The sequence below is a fragment of the Sphaeramia orbicularis genome, chromosome 8 (assembly GCF_902148855.1).
Source record: "Sphaeramia orbicularis chromosome 8, fSphaOr1.1, whole genome shotgun sequence".
NCBI lineage: Eukaryota > Metazoa > Chordata > Actinopteri > Kurtiformes > Apogonidae > Sphaeramia > Sphaeramia orbicularis.
This window is the reverse complement of record NC_043964.1, coordinates 34,601,521-34,621,199: the sequence shown is the minus strand read 5'-3', so window position 1 is coordinate 34,621,199 and position 19,679 is coordinate 34,601,521. Positions and strand designations below refer to the sequence as shown.

The 19,679-nt window shown below is 37.6% G+C and overlaps 1 protein-coding gene and 2 gene segments (V, D, J or C); all 3 read left to right on the top strand.

The window, feature by feature from the left end:
* The window catches only part of LOC115424836 (uncharacterized), a 353,136-nt gene that overhangs the window by 171,147 nt on the left and 162,310 nt on the right, over nucleotides 1-19,679 (top strand). The gene's annotated exons all lie outside the window — the stretch shown is intronic.
* The window catches only part of LOC115423875 (Ig heavy chain V region 914-like), a 243,074-nt gene that overhangs the window by 78,834 nt on the left and 144,561 nt on the right, over nucleotides 1-19,679 (top strand).
* LOC115423886 (immunoglobulin heavy variable 3-30-3-like) lies at nucleotides 3,496-3,999 on the top strand. The segment is given in 2 exon segments: nucleotides 3,496-3,544; nucleotides 3,627-3,999. Coding segments are annotated over 2 exon segments (363 nt in total).

Genomic DNA, 19,679 nt, shown 5'->3' with positions numbered 1-19,679 from the left:
CTTTTATGAACATTTACACAATTAGTAAATAAAATAAAGGAAAATTGCTGAGAGAAATACTACTATAAACAGTGATAAAGGAAGAGTAAATATAGGAAGTCACAACAAAAATAGTTCTATGTCTTTGAGGGTAAATAATATTCTCACAACTGCTATTTACTGTGTTGGAGGTGAAAGTCTTTTTATTTAATATTAAAATAACCTCATTATAATTCAGTAGGTTCATTATAAATCTAATATAGGAGGAGCTACTGTAAACAAATTGTCCCCAGAGTCCAGTACAGATTCTATTTAAAGCAGAATCATGGACTTAAGCCTTAAACACACTGTAAACATGGCTGACAGAATGAGAACATTCTTGGTGTTTGCTGTGTTGGTGTTAACAGGTGTTCAAGGCTGGAGTATAACAGAGTCTGACCCAGTTGTGACCAGACCAGGAGAGTCTCACAGACTGACCTGTACAACATCTGGACTAAGCTTTAGCAGCAGAGTGTGGAACTGGATCAGACAGGCTCCTGGACAAGGACTGGAGTGGATCGCATTGGTACACACAGCCAGTACTCCCATCTATTACTCCCAGTCAGTCCAGGGTAGATTTACCATCTCCAGAGACGACTCCAGCAGTAAGGTTTATCTGCAGATGAACAGTCTGAAGACAGAGGACACAGCAGTGTATTACTGTGCTCGAAGAGACACAGTGACAGACAATAACAGGAAAGTCATACAAAAACTCCTTCCTCTACTTACAGCCATCCATTTATGTTGGTTTGTGTTCCAAGCATGTTTTCAGCAGGCATAGGAATAGGTTTCTTTTCCCTCATTTTCCCTAAAAATATTTTTGTCGTGACTTCTGGATTTTTTCTTTTTATAAGTATCAAACAATTCCTTAGTGATTTATCAATTATATATTATTTCACCCTCTTTTTTACAATGACCAGACAGATAAACATGCAAACGGTGAAAACATTTTTTATGAAGATACTGATACTGACTGAAATGAGAATGATACAGATAAAGACAGTGAACATTTTTATTTTTACAGGTTACTTGTTTACTTATATTTATAATCTGTTGCTCACTGATTTACAAAATGGAATAGATCTAAATTTTATATAACTAAATTCTGTGCTGATTTTTAAGAACAATATTTTTGTCTTTCGTCGAGAGAGAGAGAGAGAGAGAGAGAGAGAGAGAGAGACAGAGAGAGAGAGAGAGAGAGAGAGAGAGAGAGAGAGAGAGAGAGCTTTGTTGTAATTTTGTTTTTTATTTTGTTCAAGAGGTTACAAAAGTTCAAATATGAGAAGGAATTTGTCTCACATCACTAAACATCTACTTCTGCTTTACTGCCTTCCAACCTGTGAGGAGCAGTCCATGCAAAACAAACATGTTTTCTGTCTCATTTAAGCGACTGCAGATGATGACAGAACCAGTGGGTGTACAGTTGAACATGATGGACTACAGGGCAGGACTTGTGCTGTTAATGATCTGCTGGGCAGGTGAAGAATGTGTTACTGAGACACTGTAAATAAAAAGGTTTCAGGTAGGAACAAACTGATGATATTCTTGGTCCTTCTCAGCAGGTGTTGATGGTCAGACTCTGACTGAATCTGAACCTGCAGTAAAAAGACCTGGACAATCCCACAGACTGACCTGTACAGCCTCTGGATTCACATTCAGCAGCCACTTGATGGGTTGGATCAGACAGGCTCCTGGAAAAGGACTGGAGTGGATCGCTACTATCGATGTTACTAGCATTTACTATTCCCAGTCAGTCCAAGGCCGTTTCACCATCTCCAGAGACAACAGCAGAAACCAGCTGTATCTGCAGATGAACAGTCTGAAAACTGAAGATTCTGCTGTTTATTATTGTGCACGACACCCACAGTGACCGGAGTTAGTGAAGCAGCTGTACAAAATCCTACTTGTCAGTATTAATTAAATGATACTTAATATTAGCAAAAAATTTTAAGTATTTTTGAAATTAATACATTACAGTTAAACTCAGAAATCTTAAGTTTCTTCTTTCAAGCATTCTGTAACTTAAAGCACGACTGAGATATAGAAGAGGCTGTTGAATAAAAGTTTCAGAGGCCAAGAGTCAACAGGAGAGAATATGAATGAAAACTGAACATCTACGGAGACTGACTCTGTATTAAAATCATTCATTTATATTTTTAATCTGGTACAGATTACATTCAAAATCCCAATAAATTACAGATTTAACTTGTGCACAACCCCCCCCTCCAAAAAAAAAAAAACAAAACAAAAAAACAAAAACCTCATGCTCAGTTTCTTTCAAACTATTAAGAATCTGGTGTGAAATAAGTAAACAAACAAACAAAAAATAGTAAAAAAAAAAAAAATACATATACATATATATATATATATTTAAGTATGTTTGTTTTTCTGCTTATGTTTCTGTTTGTCAACTTGTTGAATTTTTCATAAGGTGTGTCTCTACCATATCTTTGCCCTCAATGGGACAGTATTCTGTATTCTGTAGTTTGTGATCGTCTTGTTCACTGATGGGTAAAAGACAACTGATGTTTCCACATATAATTTTATTCCTTATCTTTCATATATCAACTGTTTATCTTATATAGCTGTTATTTGTTTTATTTTTTCTTTCATTAAAAGACCAAAAATGTGCCACAATGTTCCTTGTCATCCATCACCCCCCTGCTACACAGATTCAGTACCTCTGCCAGGAGTTATTTTGATCACTTTGCTTTGTGTGTTTGTATGAATGCATGTTTGTTTGTTTGTTTGTTATCAAGATAAGCAAGCCCCTAACCCCCCCCCCGATTACCACCAAAATTTAATCATTTCTTTCTTGTGCCAGTCTATCAACATTTCCTGAAAATTTCATGAAAATCCATCCATAACTTTTTGAGTAATCTTGCTAACAAACAAACAAACATGCACACACACACGGGAGGCAGATCTGTCTTGGCGGAGGTCTGCGCTCTCCGAGTGCTTTTCTTGTTTAATAATGAATCCATTTAATACATATTCAGTCACATGACACAATGGGCTCTATGCACAGCCCCACTACTTCCTCAACTTAAGGCAGCTGCTTTATTTCCTGTCTTTCATTATTGGACACACTGATTAATCCAGGTGTGTCTGACCACAGTAGTCACAACAAGAAGTAGCAGACACACCTGGATTAATCAGTGTGTCCAATAATGAAAGACAGGAAATAAAGAAGCTGCCTTAAGTTGAGGAAGTAGTGGGGCTGTGCATACAGCCCATTGTGTCTTGTTTTATTGTCGCAATGATTTTGGTAGATGCTGAAATTAAAGCATATGTGGAAACTTTTAAAGTGCTGTAAGAAATTCTTCCTGGAACATTTTTGCTGATGTCACTAAACACTGAAGTGAACTTTCAAAGTCTCAGGCCTGTGAGGAGGAGTCAATGCAAAACTCACACCTTCCACATCTACTTATCTGACGACAGAGAAGAAAACAGACAGTAGTGGACCCATAGTTTAACATGATGGACTACAGGACAGGACTGGTACTGTTAACCATCTACTGGGAAGGTGAACATATCTGCTTATATTAAACTAAAGGGTGTTCTTCAAATACTGGCAGCTTATTGTATTTTCTTGGTTTTATTTACAGGTGTTGATGGTCAGACTCTGACTGAATCTGAACCTGCAGTGAAAAGACCTGGAGAATCCCACAGACTGACCTGTACAACATCTGGATTCACATTCAGTGGCTACAGCATGCACTGGATCAGACAGGCTCCTGGAAAAGGACTGGAGTGGATCGCTTATATCCGTTATGACAGTAACTACATTTACTATTCCCAATCAGTCCAAGGCCGTTTCACCATCTCCAGAGACAACGGCAGAAACCAGCTGTATCTGCAGATGAACAGTCTGAAAACTGAAGATTCTGCTGTTTATTATTGTGCACGAGAGACACAGTGACTGGAGTTTGTGAACCAGCTGTACAAAATCTATACCCTGTATGTAATATCATGAACTTATCCCTTTGTTACAGAAACATACATCTCTTTTATCTTCAGTTGATTCTCCCTTTCAGTATCATTATCTGTGGAGCTCTTTAGCATCATACACAAACATCTTTGATTCAGTTAGAATTTTCTTGTATAAACTAAAAACATAAATCTAAAAGTGATAATCTCATGATTCAATGATTTTTGGATCACTTTAGCTCTTGATATGGGGAAAAAAAAATTGAGCAAATTTTTAAAAACAAAAACACGATTGACATGTTGAACATGATAAACATGATTCCATTCTTCATCATGACCATAGTTAGTCTATATAAACTGATTCAGTTTATAAAGACTTAAAGCAAATGATGCTTTAAAGAACACATTTAGCTTAAACAGGTCAGTGCACAGTGACACCAACACCAACAGATCTGCACAAATATCCAAACCATCCAGACTTTAATACACATGACCCCTGAAACAAATAAAGAGTACATATAAAGTAGAAAAGAACAATGCTTTTTTAAGATATCAGTTACATTTTAACTCAGGCCTAAAACAATTCTTAAATAATTAATTCTCTTCCTGTGTCTTCATATTTTGTTTTTTTAATGTGATATCAGTTCCCAAACCTTTGTTTTTGTTTTTTCTTGTTTTGTTTGTTTTTTCTCATGACATAATGAATCAAGTAAAATGTTTCAGGACTCCTGAAGGAATCGATTACTTATGAGAAAAAGTCAAGTTGTTCCCTTTTATACCAGTAGGGGGAGGTCTATGCAAAGTTTTATTGCTTATAAATGCAACACAATCAACTCTCACAGCATTTGTCAAAGAACAACTGGGAGAGTTTTTCATCTAAATAGAACTGATCATCATTCATAATGGAAAATACACTCACATGGACTGTATTTGTGTTTATACTTCACATACATGGTAAAAGGATCATCTACTTGAACACATTTAAATGACTCTGTGTTAAATATCTAACCTGTGATACAGTGTATTTGATTCCTTTTTTCTTTGTTTACAGGAGTTTGGTGTGAGATCAAACTGGACCAGTCATCCTCTGAGGTGAAAAGACCTGGAGACACAGTGCAGATGTCATGTGTCATTTCTGGTTATAGCATGACGAGCAGAAACATCCACTGGATACGACAGAGGCCGGGACAAGCTCTGGAATGGGTTGGGAGAATGAATACAGGCAATAATTCTCCTCTCTATGGCAGCTCTTTTCAAAGATGTTTCACCATGACTGAAAATGTTCCCAGCAGCACTCAGTACCTGGAAATCACCAGTCTGACAACAGACGATTCTGCTGTTTACTTCTGTGCTCGTAGACACAGTGATTGAAGACAGTGGAGCAGCTGAATTAAAAACCTGTATACACACACACACACACACACACATTAAGGGTTTGAGACAAACAATATTATCTCAAAAGTACATGAATGAATTTCATGATACATTTGTACAGTTTCCACAAAATATTATGTCAAGAAATGTTGATAACTAAAGAGTAGAATTCACATAAAGAAAAAAATAACAGGAGAAACATTTGACCAAAACATGACTTTGAGCATTGTCTTCAGTCTAAATTTTAGACTGAAGACAATTTTTAGACTCTAAAACATATCCCCAATGTTAGTTTTTTGTATGAAATGATGAGCAGACAATGATGAATAAAAACTGGCATTAAAGTGAATATTTTTGGTTTAAAAACAATAAACTATACCTTTCAAACAGTGCCATCAGTCATGTGTTTTTTTTCTGTTCTGGAGATTTTGATAGTAAATAATTACATGCATTAACTGTGGCATACGTTGGCAATAATAATAATAATATTTATTTATTTATTTTTCAATTCCAGTCTGAGGTTTCAGTTTTGAGAATGGATTTTTCCTTTGAAGCTTCATGGTAATTTCCATATTTATGGCTTTAAAGCATCTGTAATTACTGTCAAAGTGTTTTAAATCCATGCGTCTGCAGCAAAATCTTAGATGTAATAAATTAGAACCAGAAAATTAACATACATACACAATAATCCTACATAATTTAACACTGATGAATATAATCCTTTTTTTTTTTTTTTTTCACTTCCATTTAAATAACATGAAATTATGAACTGAATGCATTTGAGTCATTTAAAATTTAGATTAAATTCATGGTAAGGCAAATTAAACATATTTTGATTTTCAGTTTAACCTTTGAATTTAATCTGCACCTTTATGAACTTCTACACAATCAGTAAATAAAATAAAGGAACATTTCTGGGAGTAATATAATAAATAGTGATAAAGGAAAAGTTAAATTTAGGAAGTCACAACAAAAATAGTTTTGTTTTTAAGGGTAAATAATATTCTCACAACTTCTATTTACTGTGTTGGAGGTGAAAGTCTTTTTTATTTAATATTAAAATAACCTCATTATTATTCAGTAGGTTCACTATGAATCTGATGTAGGAGGAGCTACTGTAAACAAATTGTCCCCAGAGTCCAGTACAGATTCTATTTAAAGCACAATCATGGATTTCAGCCTTAAACACACTGTAAACATGGCTGACAGAATGAGAACATTCTTGGTGTTTGCTGTGTTGGTGTTAACAGGTGTTCAAGGCTGGAGCATAACACAGTCTGACCCAGTTGTGACCAGACCAGGAGAGTCTCACAGACTGACCTGTACAGCAACTGGACTAAGCTTTAGCAGCAACTGGATGGGTTGGATCAGACAGGCTCCTGGAAAAGGACTGGAGTGGATCGCAACTGATAGGCATGATGGTGGGGGCACTTACTATTCCCAGTCAGTCCAAGGCCGTTTCACCACCTCTAGAGACAACAGCAAAGAGCAGATGTATCTGCAGATGAACAGTCTGAAAACTGAAGATTCTGGGCCGGATTTACTAAGATCCCAGTTTGCGTGTAGTAATTTGCTTGCGCAAATTAGAATTTTGCGTGGGGGGCTGAACCTTGGTTTGCGGGTGATTTATCAAGATTGCTCGCACAATTGTCAACAGGTGCAAAGTGTTAGAGACCGCCCTATTTAAATGAGGATTTTGCGCGTTTGTTTGTTGGTTTGCAGTATGGCAAGTTCAGAGACAAGAAAGCGTAAAGCTAAATTTGACCCTCTGGAATTAGAGGTGTTGGTTGACGAAGCAAACCAACACTTAGATGAGCTAAAGCAGAGAACTCTGACGATTGCACAAAGGAACGCTGTATGGGAGAAAATCTGCCAAAAAGTAAATGCTGTTGGTAAAACGAGGCGAACAATGGATGAAGTAAAAAGAAGATATCAAGACATTAGAAGGAGAACAAAAGAAAAATTGGCACACAACAGAACATCGGCAAATAAAACGGGTGGAGGCCCAGCGGATGAAATCCCTCTGACCGGCATTGAGGAGCAGGTGCAGTGGACGTTCTGCGAGGAGCAAGTCGCTGGAATTGCCGGGTATGACACTCTGGACCCAACAGCAGAACAAGGTAGGCGACTAGTAACACACTTTTTCGTTTGAAAATATTTTAATTCACCAAATAACAAATGAATGTACCTCCCATGGTAACATTTTGCTGTCTATTAAGTTAAATCCCCAACAAAAAACATTTCTCTTTGTTTGATATGCAGAATCTTCATCAGAAGTTCAGCCACTCCCCCCAAATCCCACCAAAGCAGCTGCCACCCCTTCAGAGCCTCCAAAGGACCCAGAGGACATTGATTTGGAGTTGCTAAGGGAACAAAAGAAACAGTCTGCAGCCCTTCAGACAATTGCACGGGAGATGCGAGCGGCGTCATCCTTGGCACGGGCGGTCAGGCGCGACACTCAGGCCATTGCCACACACAGCAGACAAGTGGTCAGCGCACTGTCCGCCCTGACGATGGCCGTCAATTCTGTAGCGAGAGGACTAGAGGCAATGTCTGCTCTCCTTCCAGGTATGGACGTGGGCCGGCCAACTCCTACGGACACGGCAAGGCAGCCGGGGACTGGAGAGACGTACACGGCTGGCAAATTCCACCTGCGCAAAAGAAAAAGACCGGGTGACGTTTTGAAGACAAAGGAAAAGAAGACTCATCCTGATCATGTTTAAGTTGTCTTACATTTGGCTGTAAATATTTATTTTGTGTGTAAAATAAGCTTCACCATGAAGAGGTTTTTTTTTTTTTGCCACGTTTTGTGACTGAAGCCATGCGTCTTTGATTCTGCGGGGCTTCACATAATTTAACGTTTAGGAGACTGAATATTTCGTTTGATGATATGCTTGTATTAATTTAGAAAGTGATTGAAATCACCTTTTTTCAATAAATGTTGTTTTGCTTAACTTTGCAATGCTCTTCATTGGGTCACACTAACAAAGGGAACGGGCTTGCGCTCGTATTCTAATTTACAGCATAAGTTTAATCAAGGTGCTTTTCTGCATTTTGCGGGGCTCAACATAATTTGACATTTAGGAGACTGAATATTTCGTTTGATGATATATTTATGTTAATTTAGAAAGTGATTTAAATCACTTTCAACAAATGTTTTGCTTAACTTTGCAATGCTCTTCATTGGGTCACACTAACCAAAGGGAACGGGCTTGCACTCGTATTCTCATCTACTGCATATGTTTAATCAAGGTGTTTTTCTGCATTACATACCATTAAATGACAATAGAAAAATAAATACATACCCCACACACCTCACAAGAAGTGACTCTGAATGAGACTGGTGCGTGTCTGCGTCCCCGCAGCATTCAGTTGTTGCTCCATACGGAGGGACGGGCCGACGTTGTCTTCCGGCATGGCATCATGCTCCAGTCCGTGTAGCTTGGCGATGTTATGGAGCATGCAGCAGGTCACCACAATCTGGGCCACTTTTTCTGGCCTGTACAACAGTGCTCCTCCAGTGCGGTCCAGACAACGGAACCTGCTCTTCAGGATTCCGAAGGTGCGCTCCACGACATTCCGTGTGCGTATATGGGCCTCATTGTACCTGTTCTCTGCGGCAGTGGTCGGGTTGAGAACAGGTGTCAGGAGGAAGGGGTGTAGGGGGTATGCACTATCACCTTAAAAAACACATGAATCAATATGAGACATGTTCTTGTTTTTAATGCAAGTAATTATTTTACAAAGGAATGTACAATTTGACTCACCTACAAGCCAGCCATCTCCAAACTCGCCATCTCTCAACTTGGAAAACAGAGCACTGTTTCTCAGAATATAGGAGTCGTGTACTGACCCGGGATATTTGGCCACAATGTTGGTTATGATGCCTTTGGCATCACAAACGCACTGCACATTCAATGAATGCGTGTGTTTTCGATTTCTGTACACATGCTCGGTTCCTGCGGGGGGCACAAGCTGCACATGGGTGCAGTCAATCGCTCCTATAACTCCGGGGAATCCAGCTACCGCAAAGAAGCCTTGTTTGGTCTCATTCAAGGAGTTCTGAGTGTGAGGAAACCTAATAAACTTGGCCATCCGGCGCAACATGGCATTTAGGACCTCAGAAAGCACTTCTGAAAAACGGGACTGGGAGATTCCAGCTGTGATAGCCACCGTTCGCTGGAAAGATCCAGATGCAAAAAAATGTAAACTTGCCAGGAGTTTTGTCATTGCCGGTATTGCCTGACTCCTTCTTGTGGCTGGTTCCAAATCTGCTTTGATTTCGTCCAACAGCTCCAGGATGGCAAAGCTGGATAGGCGATATCTTTTAATTAGTGTTTCCTCATTCATACCAAAGATGTTCACACGAGGGTGAAAAATGCGTTCTCTGCGTCTTCTTTCATTATTTCTGCGTCTCCTTCTTGAAACAACGACGGCAGCCATGTGTGCGTAATTACGCATCCAAACCGTTTGCACCTCCGTTTGGAACGTGTTATTTATAGGCGCAGTTTCAATCAGCAAAATTGCTTTCTGGTTTGATAAATCACTCTGCGTGTGCTAAATTATTATATTTACATTTTCTCCTCCCACCACACACACAACTGCGTGTAAACGCCCCAAATTGCATATTCATTACGGCAAAGGTACTAACTGGATGCAGACGCGCTGTTTTGCACATTTGAAGGACGCAGCCCTTATTGCGCACTGTTAGTAAATCAGTTTGTACATTTTTTTGCGCGTGCAATGAGTTTGCACACGTTTTAATACACGCAAACCTTTGATAGATCCGGCCCTCTGCTGTTTATTATTGTGCTCGAGAGCCACAGTGACTGGAGTTAGTGAAGCAGCTGTACAAAATCTATACGCTGTATGCAGTATTTTGAACTCATCCCTTTGTAACAGAAACATATACCTCTTTTTTCTTCAAATGATTTTCCATTTCAGTATTATTATCTGCATATCTCTCTGTGTATTTTTTCTGCATGTTTACTTTAACATCATATGCAAACATTTTCAATTCATTCATAGTTTTTCATATAAAAAATACAAACCTCTAAGGAGTTACGATATGATGATTCAGTGATTCTTGGGTTAATTTATTTTTGATGTGAAAGAAAAAGAAAGAATTCTGATAAAACTTATGAAACATAAACACATTTTCCACTCAATAGTTGACTATAGTTGGTCTTTATAAACCGATTCAGTTTATACAGACTTAAAGAAAATGATGCTTTGAACAATAAATTTATCTGGTCTTTTATGTTGATAAGGAAATGTGTGTGGAGAGATCTTTAGAAAAACACCACTAGGGTATTGGACTGCAGTGTTTAACTTATACTGATCTCTTGTGAAATATAAAAGAACTGAAAAGTAACACTATACAATGAATGGCAGCATTTTAGAGATGCACAGATTATTAATGGATATTATCAATATAACAGTATAATTTTTGCCAATAGCTGCTACTGATGCCTGTGTTAGTTTCTGTTTCTTTATTTTCCTTTTCGTTATTTAACCCTCGTGAGAAAATTATTTTTAATATGTATATGCAACAATAATTACTGTTTTAAAGTTTTTAAGCCTTCACTACATCATCATTGAATTAATATAGAAATAAATATACACATTTATGAAAAAAATTAAATAAAAAACAAAACATTACACAATATATAAATATGCAATCAGTGAAAATATATTTAATGTGAAGATACTGATATTGGCTGATAGCAGGAATATCAGCTGATACTGACGTGTGGCCAATATATCACTGCATTTCAAAGCATTTTGATTATAAATTAAAATTTGAATGACACTGATTAACAAGATGATGAGATTAAAAGATAAAATGACAATGATATACAGATATAGGCTTTAACTTCTCTCTTCTCCTCACTATTTGACATAATGGAATAGACCTAAAAAAAAAAAAAAAAGATTCAATTAGCTGAATTCTGTGCTGATTTTTTAAGAACCAAATGTTTGTCTGTTCACAGTTTGTTTTTTAGGTGGAGTCGATGCAAAACTCAGAAGTCCTCCTCCTCTACTTATCTGACTGCAGGAGGCATGTGAGAACAGTTGAACATGATGGACTGTAGGACAGGACTGCTGCTCTTAACTATCTGCTGGGCAGGTCAAGATATTCACCAGTCTGAAGATCAGGTTCATATTAAAAGACTAACAGCTTATAGACATTTCCTGTTTTCTCATTTGTCTTCGCAGGTGTTTGGGGTCAGACTCTGACCAAATCTGACCCGGCAGTAAAAAGACCTGGAGAATCCCACAGACTGACCTGTACAACATCTGGATTCTCCTTCAGTGGCTCTCTCATGGCCTGGATCAGACAGGCTCCTGGAAAAGGACTGGAGTGGATCGCTTGGATTCAGAGTGATAGTAGTAACATCTTCTATTCCCAGTCAGTCCAAGGTCGTTTCACCATCTCCAGAGACAATGGCAGAAACCAGCTGTATCTGCAGATGAACAGTCTGAAAACTGAAGATTCTGCTGTTTATTATTGTGCACGAGAGACACAGTGACTGGAGTTAGTGAATCAGCTGTACAAAATCCTCAAAAACGATGTTGTTTTTACTTTATATGAACACTAGTGGGTTGTGGATATCAAGTTGCTGTTTCCTGCATCCACAGATATTCTAATCAATCCCATTATTAGGAATTTATACTGGAATGAGTGGTTAGTGAAAATAAATGATCAAATGTTCAAGTTTATTTTGTATGAGGTTGTGATTAAAGTTAATGAGGAAGTTATACTGCATTAAAAGAGCCTGTAGTGGACCTAATTTCTTTTTTTTTTTTTTTTTTTTAAATATGAAGCACAGAGACCTGCAGAAAAACTCACAGTGAATGAAAACTTATTTTGAACCTTCAACAGTGACTGAACACAACTGTAACATTTCTATCAAAATTAGTTTTTATTTATTAAAAGTGCATGATTACCTTCAAAACGGTACTGAAGATGATGAAAACCCAGATCTTAATATTAATGAAGTACAATTAAAAACTGTAATACTTATGAAACATTTGCACATTTGTTTTTATTTACCAGTCAAGAAAAAGCTGTGCTAAAGGTAATTTAAAAATAAAAATAAAAGCCATTTCCACTCTCACTGCTTATTTTACGCTTATTTTATACATATATATATATATATATATATATATATATATATATATATATATATATATATATATATATATATATATATATATATGTTTTTAATTATATAAAAGTTAACTCATGCAGTTTTTTGTTTCATGGATAGCTGTTCTGAGTTGTTTTTTCAAAATAACTTTATTATTTTGTTGAACTAAATTCTAACTCTGTTGTTCACATCTTAAAATACAACTACAGATGATGTTCAAAATCACTACAACAGTTCATTCTGTAATGGTTTATTATTGTCATTCATTATAATTTATCAAGTCAATACTGTCAGTAGTGTGACAGTTTATTAGGTTACTCCTGTTGCTACAATTGCATTTCACTCAGTATGTTTTCTTTCATTTGATAATGTTTTGCTTATTGTATTTTAGTACTGATGCTTGATTTGATCCTCTCTTTTGTTTGTCTCTTTGGATAAAAGTGTCTGCTAAATGCAATATAATGTAAAAAAAAAAAAAAAAAAAAAGTAAATTAATTGTGATGTAAATCAGACCATTTTGACTGAAATATGGGAGGTGATTGTACAATAAGAGGTTCAGTCACCAAATACACAGAGTTAATGCAACCTTTTCACCTTAGTTTAATGTAAAGTAAATACTACAACTCCTACTTTTATTACTAATACTAGTCACTAGTCACTAACAGTAAACCACATAGAAACATATATAAGCCACATAGAAACATGTATAAACCAGTTCAGCAGTAAACCACACACCTTAGCAGATACCTCATATCTTATTCATCTACAGTACCATTATTTGCCAACTTTGCTTCATTTCAGTTCAGCTAGCTGTTGCTAGTAACATCAAACATTTTTTAACATTATGGAAGGTTACATCTCTCTATAATTGGATTACTTTTCTGCCTCTTCTTCTCTCCTCTTCTAAACTGTGCAGCTAAGGCCTTGGAAGGCCTTTTCATGCTGATAAACTCTCCAGTCTTTACCTGGATGCGTAGTTCTACACCTGTCTGACTGTCATTCAGCTCCACTCTGTCTCTGTCACATCTGCCACCAGACATTAGTCTGGTTTTGTCTGTCTTGTGTGTTTTGTCTGTCACTTCCTGTTTTGTTAAGTTCTCCTCATGTGTCATGTCTGGTGTCTTTGCTTCCTTTCCCTAATCAGTTCCACCTGTGTGTGATTACCTGTCCCCGCCCTGATTTGCTCCACCTGTGTCTCATTGTCTTCCCTCCCTCTTGTGTATTTAAGCCCTGTGTTTTCCCCTGTCCTGTGCCAGTTCGTATCGCCTAGTGTGTTACTTACCAGTGTTTTTTTGGATCCTGTTTGTCTGTCTGCCTGTTTTTGACCTGGATTGCTTTTCTGGACCTCTGCCTTTCTGCCCGTCCCCTGTCTGTGCCTCTGCTGCTGTTTGCCTCAACGTGTGTTTGACCTTTTGCCTGTTTTTCTGGTACGTGAGCTAGTCTAATCCCAATGTACTGTTGCCTATCCGTTTGCCTCACCGTGTATGACCTGGTCTGTTTTCTGACATCCCTCTGCTCTCCCCTAGTTGGATACCCGACGTGTGTTTTCGGTCCGGGCTGTAAGGGTCCGTCTCCGGTCCACCTCACAAACCCAGAGAAGAACCCTGAACTCTGTAACCTCAAGAACCTGTACTCTAACACAATCCTTGACTTGTCAGTTAAACCTGTGTTTAATAAACACTGTAAACTTTTATGTCTGCTTCCGGGTCTTGCATTTGGGTTCAGTCACCGTACTCAGATCGTTACAGTCTCTGTCACTCACACACACTCAGTGAGCATCGGTCTGGGAGAGCTCACCTGAGAAATTACAGGGGGGATTGTTGTTGTTGTTTTTTTTTTCCTCTCATTCCTTTATTTTTAAGACAATGAGAAATTATCATGTTATCAGTTATCAGCCTATGCCACGAACCAGCCGTACACGCACGGACATGCATATGCATGTACATGTGCAAATGTACATGTAAATGACACCTCTGATATTCAAATCTGTTTAGCTGACGTGACCCAGGCAGAAAAAATGCAAACATGTTGACAACTTACGCTAAGTGGTTGGAGATACAAACTGTCTCCTGTACAGTCCAATTTTTTTTTGTTTTTTTTTTCCTGTCCAACTAGCAGTAACTGTAGCTTTTACAAGTAGATGAAGAAACAGCGGGGACGGCCAATCACATGTACGATAGCAAAACTGCAGAGCCAATCGGAGAGAGATAATTAGGTTAGAGGCGGGACTTCTAGCAGAGACTGACTGCTAACCCTTTGTGTGCCATAATCATTGACTAAACAATATGGACAGTGGTTGGATTGGTAGTGAGTACACAGTAGTGCCTGGATATTGGTAGGGATGTGTCCCTAGTGTCCCTACGCAATTCTACGCCCTTGCAAATAAAGAGTACATATAAAGTAGAAAAGAACAATGTTTTGTTTTTGTTTTTTTTAAGATATCGGGTAATTTTAACACACACCTAAAAAAATTTCAAAATAATTTCATTCTCTCTTGCTCTCTCTTTTTTTTATTTAGCATGAGGTCCCAAATCTTTTTTTTTTTGTTTGTTTTTTTTTGTTTTTGTTTTTCTTTTCTTTTTCCTTAAATAGTGAAGTTCGCAAACTATTTCAGGACTCTTGAAGAAGTTACATAAGTTACATAATAATAATAATAATAATAATAATAATAATAATAATAATAATAATAATAATAAAAACAAACTAATTTCTGTCTTTGGAGTTTTTTTATCCCCCTTCATGTGAAAACCAAAGGAGGAGTCAATACAAAACTTAGATGTCCTCCACCTCTACTTATGTGAGTGCAGAGAGGACAACAGAGAACAGAGCAGTTGAACATGATGGACTATAGGACAGGACTGCTGCTTTTCATTATCTGCTGGGCAGGTGAAGATACTAAACAATTAATAACAAATCCATCTGGAGTCAAACTGTGATGCAGGTCTAATGCACTTTTTCTCCTTGAACAGGTGTTGATGTCAGACTCTGACTGAATCTGAACCTGCAGTAAAAAGACCTGGATAATCCCACAGACTGACCTGTACAACATCTGGATTCACATTAGGCAGCTATCACATGCACTGGATCAGACAGGCTCCTGGAAAAGGACTGGAGTGGATTGCATATAACAGTAATGGTGGTGGCACTAGTTACTATTCCCAGTCAGTCCAAGGCCGTTTCGCCATCTCCAGAGACAACGGCAGAAACCAGCTGTATCTGCAGATGAACAGTCTGAAAACTGAAGATTCTGCTGTTTATTATTGTGCACGAGAGACACAGTGACTGGAGATGGTGAAGCAGCTGTACAAAATCCTAATTCATGCAATATACACTGAACAAAAATATAAATGCACAACTTTTGTTTTTGTTCCCATTTTTCATGAGCTGAACGCAAAGATCTAAAACTTTTTCTATGTACACAAAAGGCTTATTTCTCTCAAATATTGTTCATAAATTTGTCTAAATCTGTGTTAGTGACCACTTCTCCTTTGTCCTTTGCTGAGATAATCCATCCACCTCACAGGTGTGGCATATCAAGATGCTGATTAGACAGCAGGATTATTGCACAGGTGTGACTTAGGCTGGCCACAATAAAAGGCCACTCTAAAATGTGCACTTTTACTGTATTGGGTGGTCCAGGGGGGTCAGAAAACCAGTCAGTATTTGGTGTGACCGCCATTTTCCTCGCACAGTCTTCTTCATGAATTCTCTGAAACAGCTTTGGAGGTGGCTTATGGTAGAGAAATGAACATTCAATTCACAGGCAAAAGCTCTGGTGGAGATTCCTGAAGTCAGCATGACCATTGCATATTCCCTCAAAACTTGTGACATCTGTGGTATTGTGCTGTGTGATAAAACTGCACATTTTAGAGTGGCTTTTTATTGTGGCCAGCCTAAGGCACACCTGTGCAAAAATCATGCTGTCTAATCAGCATCTTGATATGCCACACCTGTGAGGTGGATGGATTATCTCAGCAAAGAATAAGTGTTCACTAACACAAATTTAGACAGATTTGTGAACAATATTTGAGAGAAATAAACCTTGTGTGTACACAGAAAAAGTTTTAGATCTTTGAGTTCAGCTCATGACAAATGGGAGCAAAAACAAAAGTTGTGCATTTATATTTTTGTTCAGTGTATATTGCATGAATTAGGATTTTGTACAGCTGCTTCACCATCTCCAGTCACTGTGTCTCTCGTGCACAATAATAAACAGCAGAATCTTCAGTTTTCAGACTGTTCATCTGCAGATACAGCTGGTTTCTGCCGTTGTCTCTGGAGATGGTGAAACGGCAAAAACAAAAGTCATGCATTTATATTTTTGTTCAGTGTAATTAACTTATCGCTTTGTAACAAACGTACACCTCCTCTTTCATCAGTTGATTCTCTTTTTCAGTATCATCATCTGTTGAATTCTCTTTGTATTTTTTCTGCAACTTCACTTTAGCATCACATGCAAACATCTTCAATTAATTTAGGAGTTTTCATTTAAAAACTACAAACCTCTAAAGCAGTGGCGGCTGCTTGTCTTTCAAACAGGGGAAGCTCATTGTCGGCTTACATAAAAAAAAAAAAAATTAAGAAAATGCTCAGTGACCTTATCGTACCAAGTAGATGTCTTTCCCAGGGACTGGACCAGTGTCCTCTCAATATCATCAGAGCTGGGCTGCTTAGATTGCCTTGGCCCAGTGTGTTGTGGGTGTAAGACTTCAGCCTTTTTAAACCAGAGATGCTCCTTTCACTCCGACCTAGCCCACAGTTTAATAAATTTAACTATCTACAAAACGATATTAAACTCGAACAACAAATGATTAAATTATGTAACTGAAACAAGAAAACGCTGAAATTATGTTAAATTGAAACAAGGAAGTATAATGAGTGGGTTTTATTTACAGTACAAGAAATGAACGAGTCATTTCGTAGTGGTTTCTCTCTTGATTTCACAGCAGAATGTGCGACGGTATTAAACTGAACTGTGTCAGTGAAGGAGGAGATCTGAAACTAGCTGTCAATCAAACGGGATTCAGCCTTTCGACCGATCTTCCAATCAGCACGTGGGATTCTGGCGTCCAGCCCGGCCGAGCTCCGCCCACAGCTCCATTCACCCCCAGAGACGCCCGGCATCCGGGGGCGGGACAACATCGTGGCATTTATCCAATTACCGTCCAGTTTTGACGCAATGAAAAAAACTGTTCCACTCAGTCCCATTGAAGCCCATAGACGCCCGCAGTCTACGGACAAATGCACTGAGCAGAGATCGAATGAGAAAACAGCGCAACGGGAATGGATGAGAAGTGAACAACATCGCGTCTGGTGGTTTGTGATAAAGCTGATTCTGAACGAACTCATCTTTGAGATGAACATGTTCTAACACATTTGTAGTCAATAAAATGTCAACACAACCGTATATATTTAACCATTTAATTTTTGTAATTTTAGGGGAAGCCGGGCTTCCCTTGCAGTGTATGAGAAATCGCCACTGCTCTAAAGAGTTACAATCTCATGATTCAATATTTTTTGAGTTACTTTGGTTTTTGATGTGGAAAGAAAAAATATTTTTATAAAACATGAATACAGATTCTTCATGTGACCAAAGTTGGATAGTTAGTTAGTTATAAATGGATTCATTTCCAAATGCAGTTTCAGCAACATCATAGTTAGGATACTTATATTGTATTCCATACTGATTATGAAAAAGCTCTAATTGTTTATTCAACAATATGTAAATGACTATTAGTTATAATGAAGTGACGTGTGTTTGTGTCAGTCAGAGGAGATCCCTTCAGTTCATCTTCATCATCAGTCATGTTCTCTGTAGCTCTGATACTGCTGTTGGCATCTGGATCCTGTGAGAAACTCTGACTTCACTAAACACATGGTAAACATGTATCAGTCAGATGAATGATGGAGATAATGTTGGTTTGTGTTTCCACAGGTGTGTACAGTATAGACCTGATCCAGCCAGACTCAGTGGTCCTGCAGCCTGGACACACTTTGACCATCAGCTGTCAGGTCTCTGGTTATTCTCTGACTGACGACAGCTATGCAACAGGTTGGATCAGACAGTGTGAAGGAAAACCAATGGACTGGATTTTCCACATGTGGGGTGGAGGAGGTCTACCACAGAATGATGCTTTTAAGAACAAATTTATCTTAAGCAGGGACACATCTGCCAGAATAGTAACTATTACAGGACAAAACCTACAGCCTGAAGACACAGCTGTTTATTACTGTGTACGCTACCGCACAGTGACACAAACACCAACAGACCTGCACAAATACCCAAACCATCCAGACTGTATTACACATGACCCCAGAAAGAAATAAAGAGTACATATACTGTAGAAAAGAACTTTTTTTAAGATATCAGTTGAATTTAAAGTCAGCTCTAAAAAAAAAATCTAAAACAAATAATTAAATTAACTTATTTATTCATTAATTTATTTGACATCATTTACCAAACCTCTGTTCCTAATGATTGTTTTTTTTGTTTGTTTGTTTTTTAATTTGATATTAGTTCCCAAACCACGTTTTTTCTTTTTTTTTTTTTTTTTTTCTTTTATAACATAATGAATTTAGCAAAATGTTTCAGGACTGTTTCAATGACATCAGCACCAACAAATCTGCACAAATATCCAAACCATCCAGACTTTAATACACATGACCTGTGAAACAAATAAAGAGTACATATAAAGTACAAAAGAGCAATTTTTTTAAAGATATGAGTTACATTTTAACTCAGGCCTTTCTGAAATTTCAGATATTTTGAATATTTCAGGACTCTTGAAGAAATCAATTACACAATAATACTAATAATAATAAAAACAAACTACTGTCTTTGGAGGTTTTTTTTTTTTTTTTTTTTTCATCCCATCTCATTTTTTTTTCCATAACATAGTGAATGAAGCAAAATGTTTCAGGTCTCCTGAAGGAATCGATTACTTATGAGAACAAGCCAAGTTGTTCCCTTTTATACCAGTAGGGAGTGGTCTATGCAAAGTTTTATTGCTTTTCAATGCAACACAATCAACTCTCACAGCATTTGTCAAAGAACTGGGAGAGTTTTTGCACATTAAGGGTTTGAGTCAAACAATATTACCTCAAAAGTACATGAATGAATTTCACAACATATTTGTACAGTTTCCATTAAATATTATGTCAAGAAATGTTTAGAACTAAAGAGGTGACTTCACATAAAGAAAG